Raw genomic sequence first — 19,840 nt, forward strand, 5'->3', positions numbered from 1 at the left:
AGAACAATAGAAGAGTTGCAAAAATCAAAATCAAAGAAAAGCTTGTTGAAGTAAATCGAAGGAACAATTGAAGAAAACAAAGGAATAACAGAAGAAGAATCACCTACACCCCCAAGAAGTTTTTGTAAGCTTTGGGGGTGAGCTAACCTTTGTAATTTTTGTTTTGTTAAAAATAAAGTTATTTTCGTTCAGTTCAGTTCAGTTCCTTCTCAGTCTCTATCGTCTTCTTTGAGTCCGGTTTATCCTTCTTTTCTTTATATGTAGTTTTTCCTTTTTACTTTTCCTTATCCTATAGGAAGGAAAGTAATGTAATCGGGTCAAATTTTCGATGGTCAGTTTTTAGTGCCAAAACACGTTTTGAGGTCCCTAGAGCCTAAATCCAAAGTTTCAGCCATTGGTCCGTGTGTGTGTCTGTCTGTAAACAAAATATCTTGAGAACGGAAAGAGCTAGAGACTTGAAATTTGGTATGCAGTTGTGAAATGTGACAAGGATGCGACACGAAACTTTTGGTTAAGGTCGGTGCAACGCTTGGTGGTTTTTGGCGTAATTTATTGTTATCTCGGGAACGGTATGAGCTAGAGACTTGAAATTTGGTATGTAGTCCACAAAATGACAAGGATGTAACTCAAAAATTTTGGTTAGGTACCTACCATAGGTGCTGCTGTTGGCGGTATTTTGGCCGATTTTTGGCGGTTTTCAGCTATACTGACTAAACAGGTAAGGAGGGAGACCAAATATAGGACACTTACCTTGACAAAGCCCAGGTCGTTGAGCGCTGGCTTGGCCTTTAGTTTCCCCATTTTCCCGTCGGGTTTTCAAATCGCTAGTGTCGTTTCTGACGCCGCTTTTGGCCGTTTTATCCAGACGGTTGGCCACGACGTTGCTTTCAGCCTCGTCGGAAGATGGTTCGGTCTCACTTGAAGACTCCGGTGTGGCGAGGGTAATTTGGCCTTTGGGGAAGGCGGGGGCCGTTTCTATTTGATCCATGTCTTTGGAAGTGTACATGGTATCTGGTATTCTTTACTGGAACCCCAGTAGTTGTACTTATACAGCGAAAAGTTTAACGTCCCAAAAGGGGAAAAATCTAGAATACAATAAGTAAATAATAATAAATAAATGCAGTTTCTTTGTGTTATTATGTCACAACTTCGGTGCTCACTGCAGCATTGTAGGATTTTTCCGGATATCTCAATAATCCTAACACACACACACCACACCTTCCTTCACAAAATCACAAACAATACTACAACCACTATTGACACACGTAGGTAGGTACGTATAGATGTAATGTATACCTAAATTCGATTACCTACCTATCAGCTAGCTCCTTCCCACCTACCACCTATCCTAACCTGTGCTGCGGACTAGGTACCTACCCTCTTCGCGGTCAATGGACATTTGAATGGACAAAATTTTTCTAGTAGTTAGTGCCCGGGCTAGAAATAATATTTTTGTAGTACTAAGTACTGCTCAGTGTCTATTTGAATTGACATTTGACCTTGTCTAAAAAAATGGCGATTATAGATGAAAGTGCTCAGTGTCTATTTCTCTATTTGAATGGACATTTCACCTTGTCTACAAAAATGGCGATTATAGATTAATAAAAAGTGCTTCACTTAGGTATTTATTTTTTTCATCGTTAAGAAACCTCCTTGGCTAGAACCGAAATAGTACAAAAAAATTGTCCATTCAAATGGACATTGGGCGCTTAGTACCTACTACAAAACACTTCTAAAATATAGAAACCTACAAATGTCTACCTTTGAATAATTATGTACCTATATGGTAAGCTCAAAAAAGCTTGAGCGCGAAGAGGCTACTTACCTTTTGTTTACACCTTTGTTACCATGGTAACTGGAACAAACACACCCCCACCTCAATATGTTTGAGTAAGTACCTACCTATTCATGAAAATACTGACCTAGATAGAGCCAGCAGCCAGCCTATAAGTTAGCTTGGAAGGTAGCGCGCCTGCCTTGTAAGCGCTAGACCGAGGGTTCGATTCTCGCCCGGGGCGGCTGTATTCCATCTCTCTTCGATTTTGGGACGATAAGACCTCAGGAGTTACAGTTCCCTCTATCAAACATCTTGAGATTCCCCTCCTCCTCCCCCCAATTTAATACCTGTAGTATTTTCAAAGGTTTGTTTGATCGCGAGAACTGTAGGTAACAAAATGGAGGTGTTATCTTCCCGAAAATCCCGAAATCAAAGCAAGAGGATCCTTCGAAGGACAGGATAGGAGAAGGTCAGCCGTTCTGAAAACGAACCTTATCTGTTCACAATTAAGTTTGCCTCGGGCGGTAATCGAACCCGCGATCTAGCGCGTACAAAGCAGGTACGCTCAAGATAACGACTGCGCTAAAACGGGATTTTTTTGAAGAGGTTTGACAGAGGGGTGTACAGTTACTTAGTAGAACCTCGATTTTTTCAACTTCCATTATTTCAACTCCAAAATACGTTATTTTTTTCTATCTTTCAAAGGATATCCTAAGCCAGCCTAGTTAGCTTAGTTGGTGGTGCGTCTGCCTTGTAAGCGCTAGGCCGCGGGTTCGATTCCCACACGGGGCGGATTTTATCTTGATGGGATAATGTTCGTTCTCGGAACGGCTGGCTTTCTCCTATCCTGTCTTCCTTGTCTCTTCGATTTCGGGGCGATGGGACCCTAGCAGTTACAGTTCCCTCTGTCAAACCTCTTAAAAAAAGGATATCCTATCTTATCAGAGGGAAAGATCATAGAAAGTGATCATTTCAACTACCCCCGGTCCCAATGAGTTGAAATAATCGAGGTTCTACTGCATATTTTTTGTCAAATAGTGTACCTATCTAAATAAAAGACATATATAATCTCATTTTTTCATATTTTTCCATTTTTCTTTTTTTTTAAGTTGAGCGTCTTGGGTTTCTAGGTAAACATTGGGTGCAGAGATTATCGTGATACTAGCTGAATTACGTCGCTTCGCTCCGGAATCCCGCTAGTTCATCGCGAGGTATGGCCAAACTTGTACGGTCGCGCTGCGCGCTCCCTATTAGCTGCATAGTTATCTTACTAAAAACATAAACGAAACTCAAAATATGACATGACATATAAATGCGCATAGCGACCGTTGCCAGCATGCTAGGTAAACATTGAATTTTAGGATTATTGAGATATGTATTGGGAAAATCCTACAATGCTGCAGCAGTGAGCACCAAAGTTGTGACATAATAACACAAAGAAATTGCATTTACATATACAAACTGCATATACTAGCATTAAAATAATACATCACATCACATCATATCATCATCATCATCATCATCACCACCACCACCTTATGTTTGTACCTAATGTGTTGTATTCTTGGAATCGAACCCGCAGCCTAGCGCTTACAATACTTTTTACTTAAGTTATATATAGAAATGGATACAAAGGATGTCAAAATTAAATAAATTAATTAATAGCGCTTACAAGGCAGACGCACTACCAACTAAACGGTTTCCTAGCGACGTGTTTTTTGCGTCGTGGTTGACGTGATACGTTGAGCGTTTCACGTCGGGCACCTCTTCTGAGTAATTAGGTGAGACTGTTTTCCTAGTGAGCGCATTGCGCCGGCTCAGAACGTGTTACGTCGACGCAGTAGATCCGACTGCCTCCTCCTCTTCTTCTTCTTCCTCGTCTTTTCCCATGTTAAGACGGGTCGGCGTTTTTCGTGAGCCTCTCAATCAGCCCTAGCTAGGGTGATTGCTTTTGGACTGACATTTGGTTTTAGCTACAGAAATGTTACGAGTGGATGCCCATCGCAACCAACTTTTGCTACTTGTTTAGCAAGGAAATTTCAGACTGGTATCCTCCGTGTTAAGTCCCCCAGACAGACCAATAGGTAATTGAGTTTAACTAACTGAAAAAAGAACTTACTATCAGGTAAACCTGACAAGTAGACCTGATCAGGTCCGCCTGTCAGGTCTACCTGATAGTGTGTGGCTTTCCTTACATACATGTTGTTCTTACATACATACTTACATACGGAATTGTTACTAATAAAGAAAATTTGGACCGATTGCAATACGTTCTCATTACCTTGTATAGGTTCCCTATACGTAAAGGTAATAGAAAGTAAAAATAAAACATCAAACATCCCGAAAATGGGGGAAAGTTTGGTCAGTAAATTTCAGGGTCGGCGCGGATTTTCATTTCGACTCACCAATATCAACTGAAACAGGGAAACGCCCCCCAGGAGTCCGTGACAGATGTCCGCCCCTGCTTGAAACCCGGCCTGTATTACCATAGCAACGTCCAGGGGCGAGTTCAGAGATAGGGAGAAACCTCCAGGCCCGGACCTAGTTCCTCCTCCCTCTGCTGTAAAATAGAATGGAATGAAAGAGAATTTAATAGAGTTAAGAGGGAGCCCGGTGGTAACGCGCAAATATTTCAACTGGTTACTTTCTGGTGTTTTCGGTCTGTTGAGAATAGAATAGAACAGAATATACCTTGTTAATCCTGCTGGGATAGGACTGAAAAGTCCCTTTATTCTCTCTGGTGAGTCTACACAAAATAAATTCGTTCCAATGTTCTATTTTCAAAGTGATCTTTTCTTACTACATTAGAACTCTAACTCAACAATTAGTGTTATTATAGGGTTAGGTTAAATACAAAAAGGAGCTTTTCTTTTCCACAGACATGACTTCTGCATAATTACCCTTTTTTCTTCTGATCTGTTATCATTTTGGTTCTTTCATTTTTTTCAGTTGTTGAATCTTCAAATGAAAAACGGAAACAGACCTTGCGTTGAAAGCAGCAAGCAATAATACAACGAATATAGAACACACCAGTTCACATATCAAACAAAAACCAGTAGCCATGCTCAACGAGAATTTTGAAAAAATAGAAGAGAAATCAGATGCAAGAAGGAGTTTTCACAATTAGAGCAGTGATTAGTGTTATTATAGGGTTAGGTTAAATACAAAAAGGAGCTTTTCTCTTCCATGGACATGACTTCTTCATAATTACCCTTTTTTCTTCTGATCTGTAATCATTTTGGTTCCTTCATTTTTTTCAGTTGTTGAATCTTCAAATGAAAAAAAGGAAACAGACCTTGTGTTAAAAGCAGCAAGCGATAATACAACGAAAATAGAACACACCAGTTCACATGTCAAACAAAAACCAGTAGCCATGCTCAACGAGAATTTTGAAAAAATAGAAGAGAAATCAGATATAGCTGACATGGAAAAAAATGTATTAGAAGAAATGTACAAAAACATCAAAGAAGAAATATACAAGAATGTTGAAGAAGAAATAGAAGAAAATGAATCAGACATTGATGACTTGGAAAGAAGAGTTATGGAAGAACTATACAAGAGTAATAAAGAAGGTGACATGGAAAAAAATGTATTAGAAGAAATGTACAAAAACATCAAAGAAGAAATATACAAGAATGTTGAAGAAGAAATAGAAGAAAATAAATCAGACATTGATGACTTGGAAAGAAGAGTTATGGAAGAGCTATACAAGAGTAATAAAGAAGAGACAGAAATAATGGAATCAGATGTAGATGATGTAGAAAGAGAAGAAAAGGAATCAGATGTAGATGACTTGGAAAAAAGAGTAATAGAAGAATTGAAGGCTTTAAATGGTCATAAAAAACCAGAACTAGTTCATATAAAGCCAGAACCACTGCCCAACAATTTTTTACCTAATACCAAACAAGAACTGGCCACAAATAATGGTATCAAACCCGAGAAAAAGGCTTCTTTGCATGGCAACAAGAGAAAAAAACCCAAGGATTTTTCATCTAATGATATCAAAAAAGAACTGACTACAAATAATGGTATCCAAGAGCAAAAGATATACAAGAATGTTGAAGAAGAAATAGAAGAAAATGAATCAGACATTGATGACTTGGAAAGAAGAGTTATGGAAGAACTATACAAGAATAATAAAGAAGAGACAGAAATAATGGAATCAGATGTAGATGATGTAGAAAGAGAAGAAAAGGAATCAGATGTAGATGACTTGGAAAAAAGAGTAATAGAAGAATTGAAGGCTTTAAATGGTCATAAAAAACCAGAACTAGTTCATAAAAAGCCAGTAGCTCATGAACAGACAGAACTAGATCATAAAAAGCCAGAACCACTGCCCAACAATTTTTTACCTAATATCAAACAAGAACTGGCCACAAATAATGGGTTCAAACCCGAGAAAAAGGCTTCTTTGCATGGCAACAAGAGAAAAATACCTAAGGATTTTTCATCTAATATCAAAAAAGAACTGACTACAAATAATGGTATCCAAGAGCAAAAGGCTTCTGTACAGATCAACGATAGAGAAAAATTCAAATGTAGCCAATGCCCAAAGTCCTATAAGAACAAATATGTTTTGAAATACCACATGGATACACACAAGGGAATTACTTATCAGTGTGATCTTTGTCTGAAGGTCTTTACGTTGAAAAGAAGTTTAGAACTCCACATAGATATGCATAAAGGCATCGCATACGAATGTACAATCTGTTCGGAATTACTTATCAGTGTGATCTTTGTCTGAAGGTCTTTACGTTGAAAAGAAGTTTAGAACTCCACACAGATATGCATAAAGGCATCGCATATGAGTGTACAATCTGTTCCGTGAAGTTTGGATTGAAAAGCAGCTTATTCCGACATATGCAAGGGCATGAGGGGATTCGATACAAGTGTACTGAGTGCCCCAGAGACTACTCGTCAAAACAACGGTTGAAAATTCACATGGATATTCACAGAGGCGTCAAATACTCGTGCACAGAATGTCCGAAATCCTATTCCGTGAAGCAAATGTTGAAACATCATATGGATACTCACCGAGGAATCAAATATTTGTGTGACCTATGCCCCGCAGCCCTTTCGAGTAAGTCCCATCTGAATCAACATTTGAAAAATCATAAAAAGAAGTCGAGAATCTGGTAGGTAAGTATTTGTAATTATTATTACACCGAAACCTTGATATAACGAAGTCCAAGGGAAATGCCCAAATTTCGTTATCACTATACCTACTGAGGTCAAAATCAGAGTAACTTATTTGTACGGAGGTAATTAATTCTACTGGGTTTCAAGGTCACTTCGCTTTAGTGAGGTTTTTGCCTCTGAAGGGAAGGGAAATTGACTTTTCTTCGTTATTTCAAGGTTCCTATCCACTGTATGTTAAGGCGGTCTCTTCCCGATCCCTTGTGTGCCGCGTCCACTTTCGTTTAGGACTATTGCACTGCCATATTTGTGATTATGAATATTGTAAATACTAATGACTAATGATGACGAGTTTCTGGTGTTTTCGTGTTGACCGAGCATCTAAATTGGAAGTATTGTGTCTTCTCATCCATCTGATGAGAGACATACTACAGGATGGGCACTATAGTCAGGGTACAATATGCAGACCATATACATCTAATGTAGCAGCACAGAATCAAATGTGTAGTTAAAACTGAAAAAGTATATTTGAAAGGTGCAAAAATTCAACAAAGAAAACTTAGAACTCATAATTTTATTTATAAAAAATATATATTTTCACGTCAGATGAATAGTAAATTCAAAGAATGGTCTCACTTATTTTTATACAATAGTCGGTGGTCAAAACACTCGCCTGGTAAACAGGAGGGCGCGGGTTCAATCCCAGTGGAGGCATGGAATTTTATCCTCTTTACACTGGTAATGCCGCCACTGGTCGCTACTCGATCAAAGCAGCTACTCCATTGTCCTCATGAGGCTGAGAGCACCGCGAGCTCCAAGTACAGAGTCGAAAAAACTTCGACCCCGCCGGGAATCGAACCCAGGCCCTCCTTGAAACCCACTCGTGCATGCCTAGTGTGATACCCACCCGGCCCCAGAGGCATATTACATAATATGATTTTCTTTATATATGCAGAGTCGAAAAAACTTCGACCCCGCCGGGAATCGAACCCAGGCCCTCCTTGAAACCCACTCGTGCATGCCTAGTGTGATACCCACCCAGCCCCGGAGGCATATTACATAATATGATTTTTTTTATATATGTATATATATTTTTAAGGGGTTTGACAGAGGGAACTGTAACTGCTAAGGTCTTATCGTCCCGAAATCGAAGAGAGAAGGAAGACAGGATAGGAGGAAAGCCAGCCGTTCCGAGAACGAACATTATCCCATCAGGATAAAATCCGCCCCGGGCGGGAATTGAGCCCGCAGCCTAGCGCTTACGAGGCAGACGCGCTACCAACCAAGCTAAGTAACTAGGCCGGCTACATAATGATTCTTGATGTCATATGTAGTTCTGGTATCTTATCGTCCCGAAATCGAAGAGAGAAGGAAGACAGGATAGGAGGAAAGCCAGCCGTTCCGAGAACGAACATCATCCCTTCAGGATAAAATCCGCCCCGGGCGGGAATTGAGCCCGCGGCCTAGCGCTTACGAGGCAGACGCGCTACCAACCAAGCTAACTAGGCCGGCTACATATGATTCTTGATGTCATATGTTAAATCCGCCCCGGGCGGGAATTGAGCCCGCGGCCTAGCGCTTACGAGGCAGACGCGCTACCAACCAAGCTAACTAGGCCGGCTACATAATGATTCTTGATGTCATATGTTCCTGGGAGTGTGAGATCTGGTTAGGCTGAGAACTTTAGAACAAAGGACTGATGGCAATGTGGAGTTTAGAACAAAGATCTGGTTTAGAACATTAGAACAAAGATCTGGTTTAGAACTTTAGAACAGTCATATGTAGTTCTGGTAGTTCCTGGGAGTGTGAGATCTGGTTAGGCTCAGAACTTTAGAACAAAGGACTGATGGCAATGTGAGGTTTAGAACAAAGATCTGGTTTAGAACTTTAGAACAAAGATCTGGTTTAGAACTTTAGAACGAAGATCTGGTTTAGAACTTTAGAACAAAGATCTGGTTTAGAACTTTAGAACAAAGATCTGAGGACTCGCTTTGATCGGTACAGGACGGCTAGAAAGTATGTCACCCCTATCGAGAGGAAGTACACCCCGAATATGAAGTACTGAAACAGGGGAGAAAAAATAGACAGTAGGTAATATATTGGTCCTGGAGAGTGCAGCTGAAATTAGGGTACAGTTAGTAGAACCTCGATTTTTTCAACTTCCATTATTTCAACTCCAAAATACGTTGTTTTTTTTCTATCTTTCAAAGGATATCCTAAGCCAGCCTAGTTAGCTTAGTTGGTAGTGCGTCTGCCTCGTAAGCGCTAGGCCGCGGGTTCGATTCCCACACGGGGCGGATTTTATCTTGATGGAATAATGTTCGTTCTCGGAACGGCTGGCTTTCTCCTATCCTGTCTTCCTTGTCTCTTCGATTTCGGAACGATGGGACCCTAGCAGTTACAGTTCCCTCTATCAAACCTCTTAAAAAAAAAAGGATATCCTATGGATGTCATTGTAAAGAACAAAATAAAATTACATTCTTTGGAAAAAAAAAAAAAAAGATGTCAAATGTAACAAGGATGCGACACGAAACGTTTGGTTGAGATGGTTGCTGCGCTTGTCGGTATTTTGACTGCTTTTGGACAGATTTCGACCGTTTTTTGGCGTTTTTCAGCTTTAGCGACAAAACTGTTAGAGATATTGTAAAAGTTAGGGTAAAAGAACACTCAAATAAGCATCATTCAATAGGATAAGGAAAGTCGTGTGACGTTCACACTAGATTTTTATTATTCAGTACTCACCCAATATACTCAAGTACACCAGGTACTTATACCCTGTGGTAGTTAGAGATATTGTAAAAGTTACTATAGAACAAAAAATTAGCATCATTCAATAGGATAAGGAAAGTCGTGTGATGTTCACACCAGATTCTTATTACTCAGTACTCACCCAATATGCTCAAGTACACCAGGTACTTATACCCTGTGGTGTCGAACAACAGCACAACGCTCTGTCCGGCCATACCGGACACGAATCGACCAATCATAATGCTCGCTTTTACTCTCCCGGTGGCTTTCTGGTAGTGAGCTTTGTCCTTGATTTTGGAGTACATGTAGGAATAGTAGGAGACCTCGCCCGCGTGGTAGAAACCTATGCAGACCTGCTGGACCTGAGGGAAAAGAAAAAAAAAATGTGGTGTGAACAATTGAACATCACACGACTTTCCATACGAAACAGCCCTAACCGCCAAAAAGCGGTCAAAATACCGCCAACTGTTAGGCCATCCACTCACTATCAGGTACCTAGATCTGACAGGTGGTACCTGTGAGGTCTACCTGATAGGTAGTGGCTGGCCTAACTCTAACACACACGTGGATTTGGGCTCCAGGGAGTTCAAAACGTGTTTTGGCATTAAAAACTGACCATCGGAAGTAAAAAGAACAAATTTATAATACGTAGAGGGGGCGGTAAAAGAACTTGGCCTGGCGCACTGCGCTGCACTGTACTTTAGTGCGCGGCCCATGGACAATGGACCCTCGCTGAGACCATCAACCATCGCAGATGTAGGGTTCAGTATAAGTACATAGGACAACAGGCCTGCCATTACATCTAGAATGACGATCGGCTTATATCGGGTGTAGTCGGTAATACTCGGGTTTAATCGGCAAAACTCGGGTGTAATCGGTATTCTACTTACCCACATCACAGGCATGGACGGCTGGTTCAGTATAAGTACGTATACATAGGACAGCAGCCCTGCTATTACATCTAGAATGACGATCGGCTTATATCGGGTGTAATCGATAATACTCGGGTGTAGTCGGTAATACTCGGGTGTAATCGGTATTCTACTTACCCACATCACAGGCATGGACGGCTGGTTCAGTATAAGTACATAGGACAGCAGCCCTGCCATTACATCTAGAATGACGATCGGCTTATATCGGGTGTAGTCGGTAATACTCGGGTGTAATCAGATAGTATGCTCATGTAAATTTTCAATATCATCATTGTAGATATTATATATGTAATAATGATATCTATGTAATCAATATTATATACGAGTATTAACAAAAATAAAAGTGCTGAGTTGAAAGAAGAGATGAGAGCTACATAGGGAACATCTCCTGGTATGCGGCCAAATGGAGACGACATGCACTCACGCAGATCTCCTTGCGGCAGAGGGCAATTTACGAGATAAACGAGAGGGCAATTTACGTCTCAAATTACTGAGGAAGAAAGATTTGATGAGAAAGAAGAGGACACGGAAAGTAAGTATAGGGAAAAGAGTTGAGAGAATGGAAGTGAGGGGGAGAAAAGGGCGAGGGAGACCGAAGAAAAGGTGGAAGGATTGTGTGAATCAAGACCCGGGTGAGAAAAATTCATCAGGACATGAGGTACACAAGAGGGCTGCCTGGAAGAGACTGGCGAGAAACGCCGACCCTATTTTAGTCCAGGAAACGAAGCCCCAAAATTAAGGTGATTCCCACCCGGAGCGGATTTTATCCTAAACGGATGAGGTTCGTTCTCGGAACGGCTGGCTTTCTCCTGTCTTCGCTTTCTGGACGATAAGACCTTAGCAGTCACAGTTCCCTTAGTTACCTGAGAGAACAGAAGCCCCAAAATTAAGGTGATTCCCACCCGGAGCGGATTTTATCCTAAACGGATGAGGTTCGTTCTCGGAACGGCTGGCTTTCTCCTATCCTGTCTTTCTCCTGTCTTCGCTTTCGGGACGATAAGACCTTAGCAGTTACAGTTCCTTTGGTTACCTGAGAGAACGCCGCCTTGAATCTGACAGACGGACGCAGTCACAGGGCCCAAGATTACCTGAGAAAACGCCGCCTTGAACCTGACAGACGGACCTGATCAGGTGTCACCGTCTACCTGATAGGAAGCGGCCCAAGATTACCTGAGAAAACGCTGTTTTGAACCTGACAGACGGATCTGATCAGGTGTCACCGTCTACCTGATAGGGAGCGGCCCAATATTACCTGAGAAAACGCCGTCAATCCGCCCCGGGCGGGAATCGAACCCACGGCCTAGCGCTTACAAGGCAGACGCACTACCAACTAAGCTAACTAGGCTGGCAAAAAAATAGATGTTTAATCGAAACAAGGTACCTAAATATCCTAGTAGCTCAGTCTGAAGTGTAGAACTCAATCAGCAAAAAGATCGGCCCACACAAGACAGGTAATAACAATTTTATTATTATGTGGTCAAATTCTCAAATAAGTGAGAATGAAATCCCACAAACATACCTTGGCTGGGATTGAACCCACACCCTCCTGTTTACCAGGCGAGCGCCTTGACCACTACACCACCGAGGCAGGTAGAAAAGATCCTTTTTGTATTTAACCTAACCCTATAATAGCACTAATCACTGCTCTAATTGTGAAAACTGCTTCAGGAGAAAGCTAGCCATTTCGAGGACGAGCCTTATTTGTTTAAGATAAAATCCGCCCCGGGCGGGAATCGAACCCGCGACCTAGCGCTAACTAACAAGGCAGACGCCCTACTAACCAAGCTAACTAGGCTGGTATGGGGTCTTTATTACTAGCCCTACCTACAAGTAGTAGGTATTACCTGGCGATAGTAAGCATCGTGTAGTGTACCTATACTGCCGAATAGAATGTAATACAGGTATGCTAGTTTGAGTGATGGAATGGGATAGTATAACTAACCCTATAATAACACTGGTCACTGCTCATTTGTGCCAGTTCCTTTGGTAGCAATCTTCCACTGACGTGACTTCTGCACAAGTACCACCAGCTGTTCTGAAAATGGACCTTTTTTGTTTAGGATAAAGTTCTCCCTGGGTGAGCATTGAACCTGTGGTCCATCACTTGCAAGGCAGATGTGCTCCCCATCAAGATAGCTAATCTGGCAGGAAGGTAGTATTAGTTCAGAAGCCACAACACTAAAAAATTGCAACAAAAAAGAGCTGTCACAAATGAGCAGAATTATTGTAGAGTTAAGTTAAACATAAAAAGAAGCCTTCTTTTTTAGTGCAGCTGGCTGAAATTAGGGTACAGTTAGTAGAACCTCGATTTTTTCAACTTCCATTATTTCAACTCCAAAATACGTTGTTTTTTCAAAGGATATCCTAAGCCAGTCTAGTTAGCTTAGTTGGTGGTGCGTCTGCCTTGTAAGCGCTAGGCCGCGGGTTCGATTTCCACACGGGGCGGATTTTATCTTGATGGGATAATGTTCGTTCTCGGAACGGCTGGCTTTCTCCAATCCTGTCTTCCTTGTCTCTTCGATTTCGGGACGATGGGACCCTAGCAGTTACAGTTCCCTCTGTCAAACCTCTTTAAAAAAAAAAAGGATATCCTATCTTATCAGAGGGAAAGATCATAGAAAGTGATAATTTCAACTACCCCCGGTCCCAATGAGTTGAAATAATCGAGGTTCTACTGCAAATTTTTTGTCAAATAGTGTACCTAGTTACCTATCTAAATAAAAGAAATATATAATCTCATTTTTTCATATTTTTCCATCCATTTTTTTTTTTTTTCTTTTTTTTTCAAGTTGAGCGTCTTGGGTTTCTAGGTAAACATTGGGTGCAGAGATTATCGTGATACGCTAGTTCATCCCGAGGCATGGCCAAACTTGTAGAAAAGGTATGGCCGAACTTGTAGAAAATAATAAAAAATACGGTCGCGCTGCGCGCTCCCTATTAGCTGCATAGTTATCAAACTAAAAACATAAACGAAACTCAAAATATGACATGACATATAAATGCGCATAGCGACCGTTGCCAGCATGGTAGGTAAACATTGGATTTTAGGATTATTGAGATATGTATTGGGAAAATCCTACAATGCTGCAGCAGTGAGCACCAAAGTTGTGACACAATAACACAAAGAAACTGCAATTACTTACCAGAGTTCTGGTGGGTGTGTTTTCTATCTGAACAATGAACAGGGTGAACACGCTAACGCTGAGAAGAGCGATGAACTTGTTGAAGCCAAACACGAGGGCGAAACTTTCCCGCTTCAAATGCTTGGCGATCTCCGAACTGTGAAACCAGTAGGAGAACCATGTGAGAACAAATGGAAAATGATGGTCTTTTCTTTATCGAACCCTCGACCTGAGAAGAGCGATGAACTTGTTGAAGCCAAACACGAGGGCAAAACTTTCCCGCTTCAAATGCTTGGCGATCTCCGAACTGTGAAACGAGTAGGAGAACCGTGTGAGAACAAATGGAAAATGATGTTCTTTTCTTTATCGAACCCTCGACCAGAGAAGAGCGATGAACTTGTTGAAGCCAAACACGAGGGCGAAACTTTCCCGCTTCAAATGCTTGGCGATCTCCGAACTGTGAAACGAGGAGGAGAACCGTGTGAGAACAAATGGAAAATGATGTTCTTTTCTTTATCAAACCCTCGACCAAGCGCTTAGAAGGCAGGGTAGCACCCTTCAAGCTAACTAGACTGACTTTTTACTTTGCTTATATAGAAAGGAAAGTAATGTAATCGGGTCAAAACCGGGAGTTTCTCGTCTTTTTACTTTCCTTATCCTATAGGAAGGAAAGTAATGTAATCGGGTCAAATTTTCGATGGTCAAATTTTAGTGCCAAAACACGTTTTGAGGTCCCTAGAGCCTAAATCCAAAGTTTCAGCCATTGGTCCGTGTGTGTGTCTGTGTGTCTGTCTGTCTGTCTGTCTGTCTGTCTGTGCCCTCGACCAAGCGCTTACAAGGCAGGGTAGCACCCTTCAAGCTAACTAGACTGACTTTTTTTTACTTTCTTTACCCTAGACGGCCTAGACCTTGTCTGGCTGGGGGACTTTAAACAGGGATTATAGCAAAGGTTGAGTGCGAAGGGCATCCACTCGTAAAATTTGTAGCCAAAACCAAATGTCAGCCTAAAGCACGAAAAACGCCGACCCCGTCTGCACACGGGAAAAGGCGAATAATAATAATGATAATTAAAGAGCTTTGATGGGGGACTTATCGTCCCAAAAGCGAAGAAGAAAGACAGGATAGGAGAAAGCTAGCCATTTCGAGGACGAGCCTTATCTGTTTAAGATAAAATCCGCCCCGGGCGGGAATCGAACCCGCGACCTAGCGCTAACAAGGCAGACGCCCTACTAACCAAGCTAACTAGGCTGACATGGGGTCTTTAGTACTAGCCCTTACCTACAAGTAGTATTACCTGGCGATAGTAAGCATCGTGTAGTGTATACAGCCGAATATAATGTAATACAGGTATGCTAGTTTGAGTGATGGAATGAGATAGTATGAGGAGAGTGCGCTAGAGTTACAACAGAGAATTTTATTACTAGCTCCTACAAGTTGTATTACCTGGCGATAGTAAGCATCGTGTAGTGTATACAGCCGAATAGAATGTAATACAGGTATGCTAGTTTGAGTGATGGAATGGGATAGTATAAGGAGAGTGCGCTAGAGTTTCAACAGATAATTTTAGTACTAGCCCTACCTACAAGTTACACAAAACGTTTGGTTGAGATGGTTGCTGCGCTTGGCGGTATTTTGACCGCTTTTGGACAGATTTCGACCGTTTTTTGGCGGTTTTCTTATCTGTTTAAGATAAAATCCGCCCCGGGCGGGAATCGAACCCGCGACCTAGCGCTAACAAGGCAGACGCTCTACGGCCCTACTAACCAAGCTAACTAGGCTGCCATGGGGTCTTTATTACTAGCCCTACCTACAAGTAGTATTACCTGGCGATAGTAAGCATCGTGTAGTGTATACAGCCGAATAGAATGTAATACAGGTATGCTAGTTTGAGTGACCGCGTGGAATGGGATAGTATAAGGAGGGTGCCCTGCAGTAGGGTTCCGATCGCTAACATAAGCTCGCCAAATATGTTCCAATCGAGAGCGACTTTTCCGATGGTGAAGGTTGAGATAGCACCTGAAATTGAGAAACAGTACTTAAGTTTAAGTAAGCAATCAAGTAAACGTTTTTACTAGACATAGTGCTACATTTTTTTTTTTTTTTTAGAGCCGAGGTCTACATTAAAGTCACACCAAACTTGACCACACCCTTCTCTCTTTTTCGCTAATATCTCGGTCACTCCACGTCAGAGTGCATCGGGGACTTGTCTATTAGTTAGAAAACAAAATTTCCTACTATTTTCATTGTTATTTGACATATTTACTCATTACCGGTCCGTAGTTAGAAGTTTTGAATATTGGCGCTATAAACAGCTGATAATGTAGGTGCGCTCTGATTGGTAGAAGGGTATTATGGGAAATGGTTTTGTTTTGGTTCTGTTATTCTCGACTTTCGACCATACAGCTTTCTGATAAAATGTGACCCGGTTATGGCGTTTTATAAAATCTTCGAGAAATCGTGATACAAGAAGCGGTTAAAATTCAACAAGACCAAAAAAAAGAAAAAAAATCGGCTCATATGGGTTAGTCTGCTTTTTACCTGTAATAGTGAACACAGCATCCATAGCACCATTCATCAGGCGATTATTCTCAGGATCTTCCTTAACCAAGGTAGACCAGAGGATTTGGTTGTAGGTGATGACGAGAATGTATCCCCCCATACCCAGTATCCACCAGAGAGACCATTTGAGGATTTCCACTTAAATTAGGTGGTACAGCTTAATGGCTTTCAGATAGTTGATTAGGGAGTCAACGCCCTCCGGACTGTCGTTTTACCTGTAATAGTGAACACAGCATCCATAGCACCATTCATCAGGCGATTATTCTCTGGATCTTCCTTAACCAAGGTAGACCAGAGGATTTGGTTGTAGGTGATGACGAGAATGTATCCCCCCATACCCAGTATCCACCAGAGAGACCATTTGAGGATTTCCACCTGTAATAGAGGGCAAATAGATTTTATTTATTTTTATTTTATAAGTTTCCATTTATTGGTTTTTCAGAACACAACTCTCTCATCAAATAAATTGTTAACAAATGGTATACCCATCCGTAAAAGCCGAAGCTTGTGCCACGGATGGGGAGTTCATTAAATATAATTTCAGTTTCATTCTCAGATAGTATGCTCATGTAAATTTTCAATATCATCATTGTAGATATTATATATGTAATAATGATATCTATGTAATCAATATTATATATTAACAAAAATAAAAGTGCTGAGTTGAAAGAAGAGATGAGAGCTACAGAGGGAAAAGAGTTGAGAGAATGGAAGTGAGGGGGAGAAAAGGGCGAGGGAGGTGGAAGAGAAAGTGGAAGGATTGTGTGAATCAAGACCTGGGTGAGAAAAATTTATCAGGACATGAGGTACACAATAGGGCTGCCTGGAAGAGACTGGCGAGAAACGCCGACCCTATTTTAGTCCAGGAAACGAAGCCCCAAAATTAAGGTGATTCCCACCCGGAGCGGATTTTATCCTAAACGGATGAGGTTCGTTCTCGGAACGGCTGGCTTTCTCCTGTCTTCGCTTTCTGGACGATAAGACCTTAGCAGTCACAGTTCCCTTAGTTACCTGAGAGAACACCGCCTTGAACCTGACAGACGGACCTGATCAGGTGTCACCGTCTACCTGATAGTGAGTGGCCCAAGATTACCTGAGAAAACGCTGTTTTGAACCTGACAGACGGACCTGATCAGGTGTCACCGTCTACCTGATAGTGAGTGGCCCAAGATTACCTGAGAAAACGCTGTTTTGAACCTGACAGACGGACCTGATCAGGTGTCACCGTCTACCTGATAGTGAGTGGCCCAAGATTACCTGAGAAAACGCTGTTTTGAACCTGACAGACGGACCTGATCAGGTGTCACCGTCTACCTGATAGTGAGTGGCCCAAGATTACCTGAGAAAACGCTGTTTTGAACCTGACAGACGGACCTGATCAGGTGTCACCGTCTACCTGATAGTGAGTGGCCCAAGATTACCTGAGAAAACGCTGTTTTGAACCTGACAGACGGACCTGATCAGGTGTCACCGTCTACCTGATAGTGAGTGGCCCAAGATTACCTGAGAAAACGCTGTTTTGAACCTGACAGACGGACCTGATCAGGTGTCACCGTCTACCTGATAGTGAGTGGCTCCCTACACGACGCTCTTCCGATCTGCCCAATATTACCTGAGAAAACGCCGTCTTGAACCTGACAGACGGACCTGATCAGGTGTCACCGTCTACCTGATAGGGAGCGGCCCAAGATTACCTGAGAAAACGCTGTTTTGAACCTGACAGACGGACCTGATCAGGTGTCACCGTCTACCTGATAGGGAGCGGCCCAAGATTACCTGAGAAAACGCTGTTTTGAACCTGACAGACGGACCTGATCAGGTGTCACCGTCTACCTGATAGGGAGCGGCCCAAGATTACCTGAGAAAACGCTGTTTTGAACCTGACAGACGGACCTGATCAGGTGTCACCGTCTACCTGATAGGGAGCGGCCCAAGATTACCTGAGAAAACGCTGTCTTGAAGTCAGTCCTAATGGTGGTGACCACATTAGTCCAGTGTTGTGGGGGTGACTGGAGGTGAGTAGATTCACTGGGGGGTGATTGACGGGCGTGGAAATACACACTGTCCTGCACTGGTGGCAGGAGACAGGTCCAAACAACAGCAGCCGTCATTCCTGTAATATGGCAGTGGCGTGTGATGAGATTTTCAAAAGGGGAAACTATAAACCCACAGACCCAGAGTACACCGTGTTCCGATCTATTGGTGGTCTTGGAATTCAATTTAGAAGATCTGTGATCTATTACGAAAACACATGACTACGAAAAGACATAAGTAAAGTTGTTTTATAAAATCCGCCCCGGGCGGGAATCGAACCCGCGGCCTAGCGCTTACAAGGCAGACGCACTACCAACTAAGCTAAGTAGGCTGGCCTGATGAGTTCAAATAAGAACGAAACGCGTCTTAGGCTGCTCTCAGGTGTGGGCTAAAAGATTTTCGAAAGGGGAAACTATAAACCCACCGACCCAGAGTACACCGTGTTCCGATCTATTGGTGGTCTTGGAATTCAATTTAGAAGATCTATGATCTATAACGAAAACACATGACTACGAAAAGACATAAAGTTGTTTTCGTAAAACACACAAATTTGTTTTCGTACTTACCTGGATGCTGGACATCATTGGAAGCATAAATTCAAATCAAATCATGAATGTTATTCCTTGTGGTAAAACGGAGAGCTTCTTCACAAGTTTAGTGGATATCACAGCATTACTTAGTGCCTCTTTTGCAATCAATTTCCATCTTTCAAAAATATTTTTACACTGGTAATGCCGCCACTGGTCGCTACTTGATTAATGTAGCTACTCCATTGTCTTCACGAGGCAGTGCAATCAGTGCATTCCAAGCATAGAGTCGAAAAAACTTCGACATTTACATACATGGTATAAATTTTTGACACCGCCGGGAATCGAACCCGGGTCTCCCGCGTGCAAGGCGAGCGCAGTGACCGCTACGCCATGGGAGCTGACTTACTCACCCAATATGCCTACTCAAGTAGGTGCATCGGGTTTTTGCCTCTGATGGGAAGGGAAATCCACTTTGCTTCGTTATATCGAGGATTTCGTTATATCGAGGATTTCGCTATAATATCGAGGTTCTACCGTAGTATTTTTATTTTCCTTATCCTATAGGAAGGAAAGTAATGTAATCGGGTCGAATTTTCGATGGTCAGGTTCTAGTGCCAAAACACGTTTTGAGGTCCCTAGAGCCTAAATCCAAAGTTTCAGCCATTGGTCCGTGTGTGTGTCTGTAAACAAAATCGTCTGTCTGTAAACAAAATATCTCGAGAACGGTAAGAGCTAGAGACTTGAAATTTGGTATGTAGCTGTCAAATGTGACAAGGATGCGACACGAAACTTTTGGTTAAGACCGGTGCAACGGTTGGCAGCATTTTACCGCTTTTTGGCGGTTTTCGGTGCAATTTAACAATATCTCGGGAACGGTATAAGCTAAAGACTTAAAATTTGGTATGTAGTTCACAAATGTGACAAAGATGCAACACAAAACGTTGGTTGAGATGGTTGCTGCGCTTGGCGGTATTTTGACAGCTTTTGGACAGATTTCGACCG

At 42.0% G+C, this 19,840-nt stretch overlaps 2 protein-coding genes and 2 long non-coding RNA genes across 4 annotated transcripts in view; 1 reads left to right on the top strand and 3 right to left on the bottom strand.

The window, feature by feature from the left end:
• Positions 1-5,356: 5,356 nt before the first annotated feature.
• LOC103518911 (gastrula zinc finger protein 5-1-like) lies at positions 5,357-7,838 on the top strand. Its single transcript, XM_026830582.1, has 3 exons — positions 5,357-5,622; positions 6,043-6,433; positions 6,544-7,838. Exons 1-3 carry the CDS (start codon positions 5,379-5,381, stop codon positions 6,914-6,916), a joined length of 1,008 nt encoding a protein of 335 aa, XP_026686383.1. The 5' UTR covers positions 5,357-5,378; the 3' UTR covers positions 6,917-7,838.
• An 872-nt stretch (positions 7,839-8,710) lies between these two features.
• The window catches only part of LOC103518912 (thiamine transporter 2), a gene marked incomplete in the record, with an annotated part of 27,394 nt that continues 16,264 nt past the window's right edge, over positions 8,711-19,840 (bottom strand). Inside the window, 5 exon segments of the mRNA XM_026830576.1 lie at positions 8,711-8,974; positions 13,737-13,872; positions 15,539-15,731; positions 16,490-16,649; positions 18,215-18,387. Coding sequence (XP_026686377.1) covers positions 8,879-8,974; positions 13,737-13,872; positions 15,539-15,731; positions 16,490-16,649; positions 18,215-18,387 — 758 coding nt within the window.
• Positions 11,585-11,775, bottom strand: LOC113471438. Its single transcript, XR_003394136.1, has 2 exons — positions 11,704-11,775; positions 11,585-11,645 (listed from the first exon to the last, which is right to left on the bottom strand). It is a non-coding gene; the product is annotated as an uncharacterized LOC113471438 (long non-coding RNA).
• Positions 13,955-15,234, bottom strand: LOC113471437. Its single transcript, XR_003394135.1, has 2 exons — positions 15,159-15,234; positions 13,955-14,022 (listed from the first exon to the last, which is right to left on the bottom strand). It is a non-coding gene; the product is annotated as an uncharacterized LOC113471437 (long non-coding RNA).

The sequence above is a fragment of the Diaphorina citri genome, unplaced genomic scaffold, assembly GCF_000475195.1.
Source record: "Diaphorina citri unplaced genomic scaffold, Diaci psyllid genome assembly version 1.1 scaffold2432, whole genome shotgun sequence".
NCBI lineage: Eukaryota > Metazoa > Arthropoda > Insecta > Hemiptera > Psyllidae > Diaphorina > Diaphorina citri.

Bases quoted from the DNA above. Each gene is read 5' to 3' on its own strand.
- LOC103518911 (XM_026830582.1), top strand. From the start codon at position 5,379: ATGTACAAAAACATCAAAGAAGAAATATACAAGAATGTTGAAGAAGAA. The intron at 5,623-6,042 runs CAGAACTAGTTC...GTCATAAAAAAC, and splicing joins TTTAAATGGTCATAAAAAAC to CAGAACTAGTTCATAAAAAG. The intron at 6,434-6,543 runs TTTAGAACTCCA...GTTGAAAAGAAG, and splicing joins GTCTTTACGTTGAAAAGAAG to TTTAGAACTCCACACAGATA.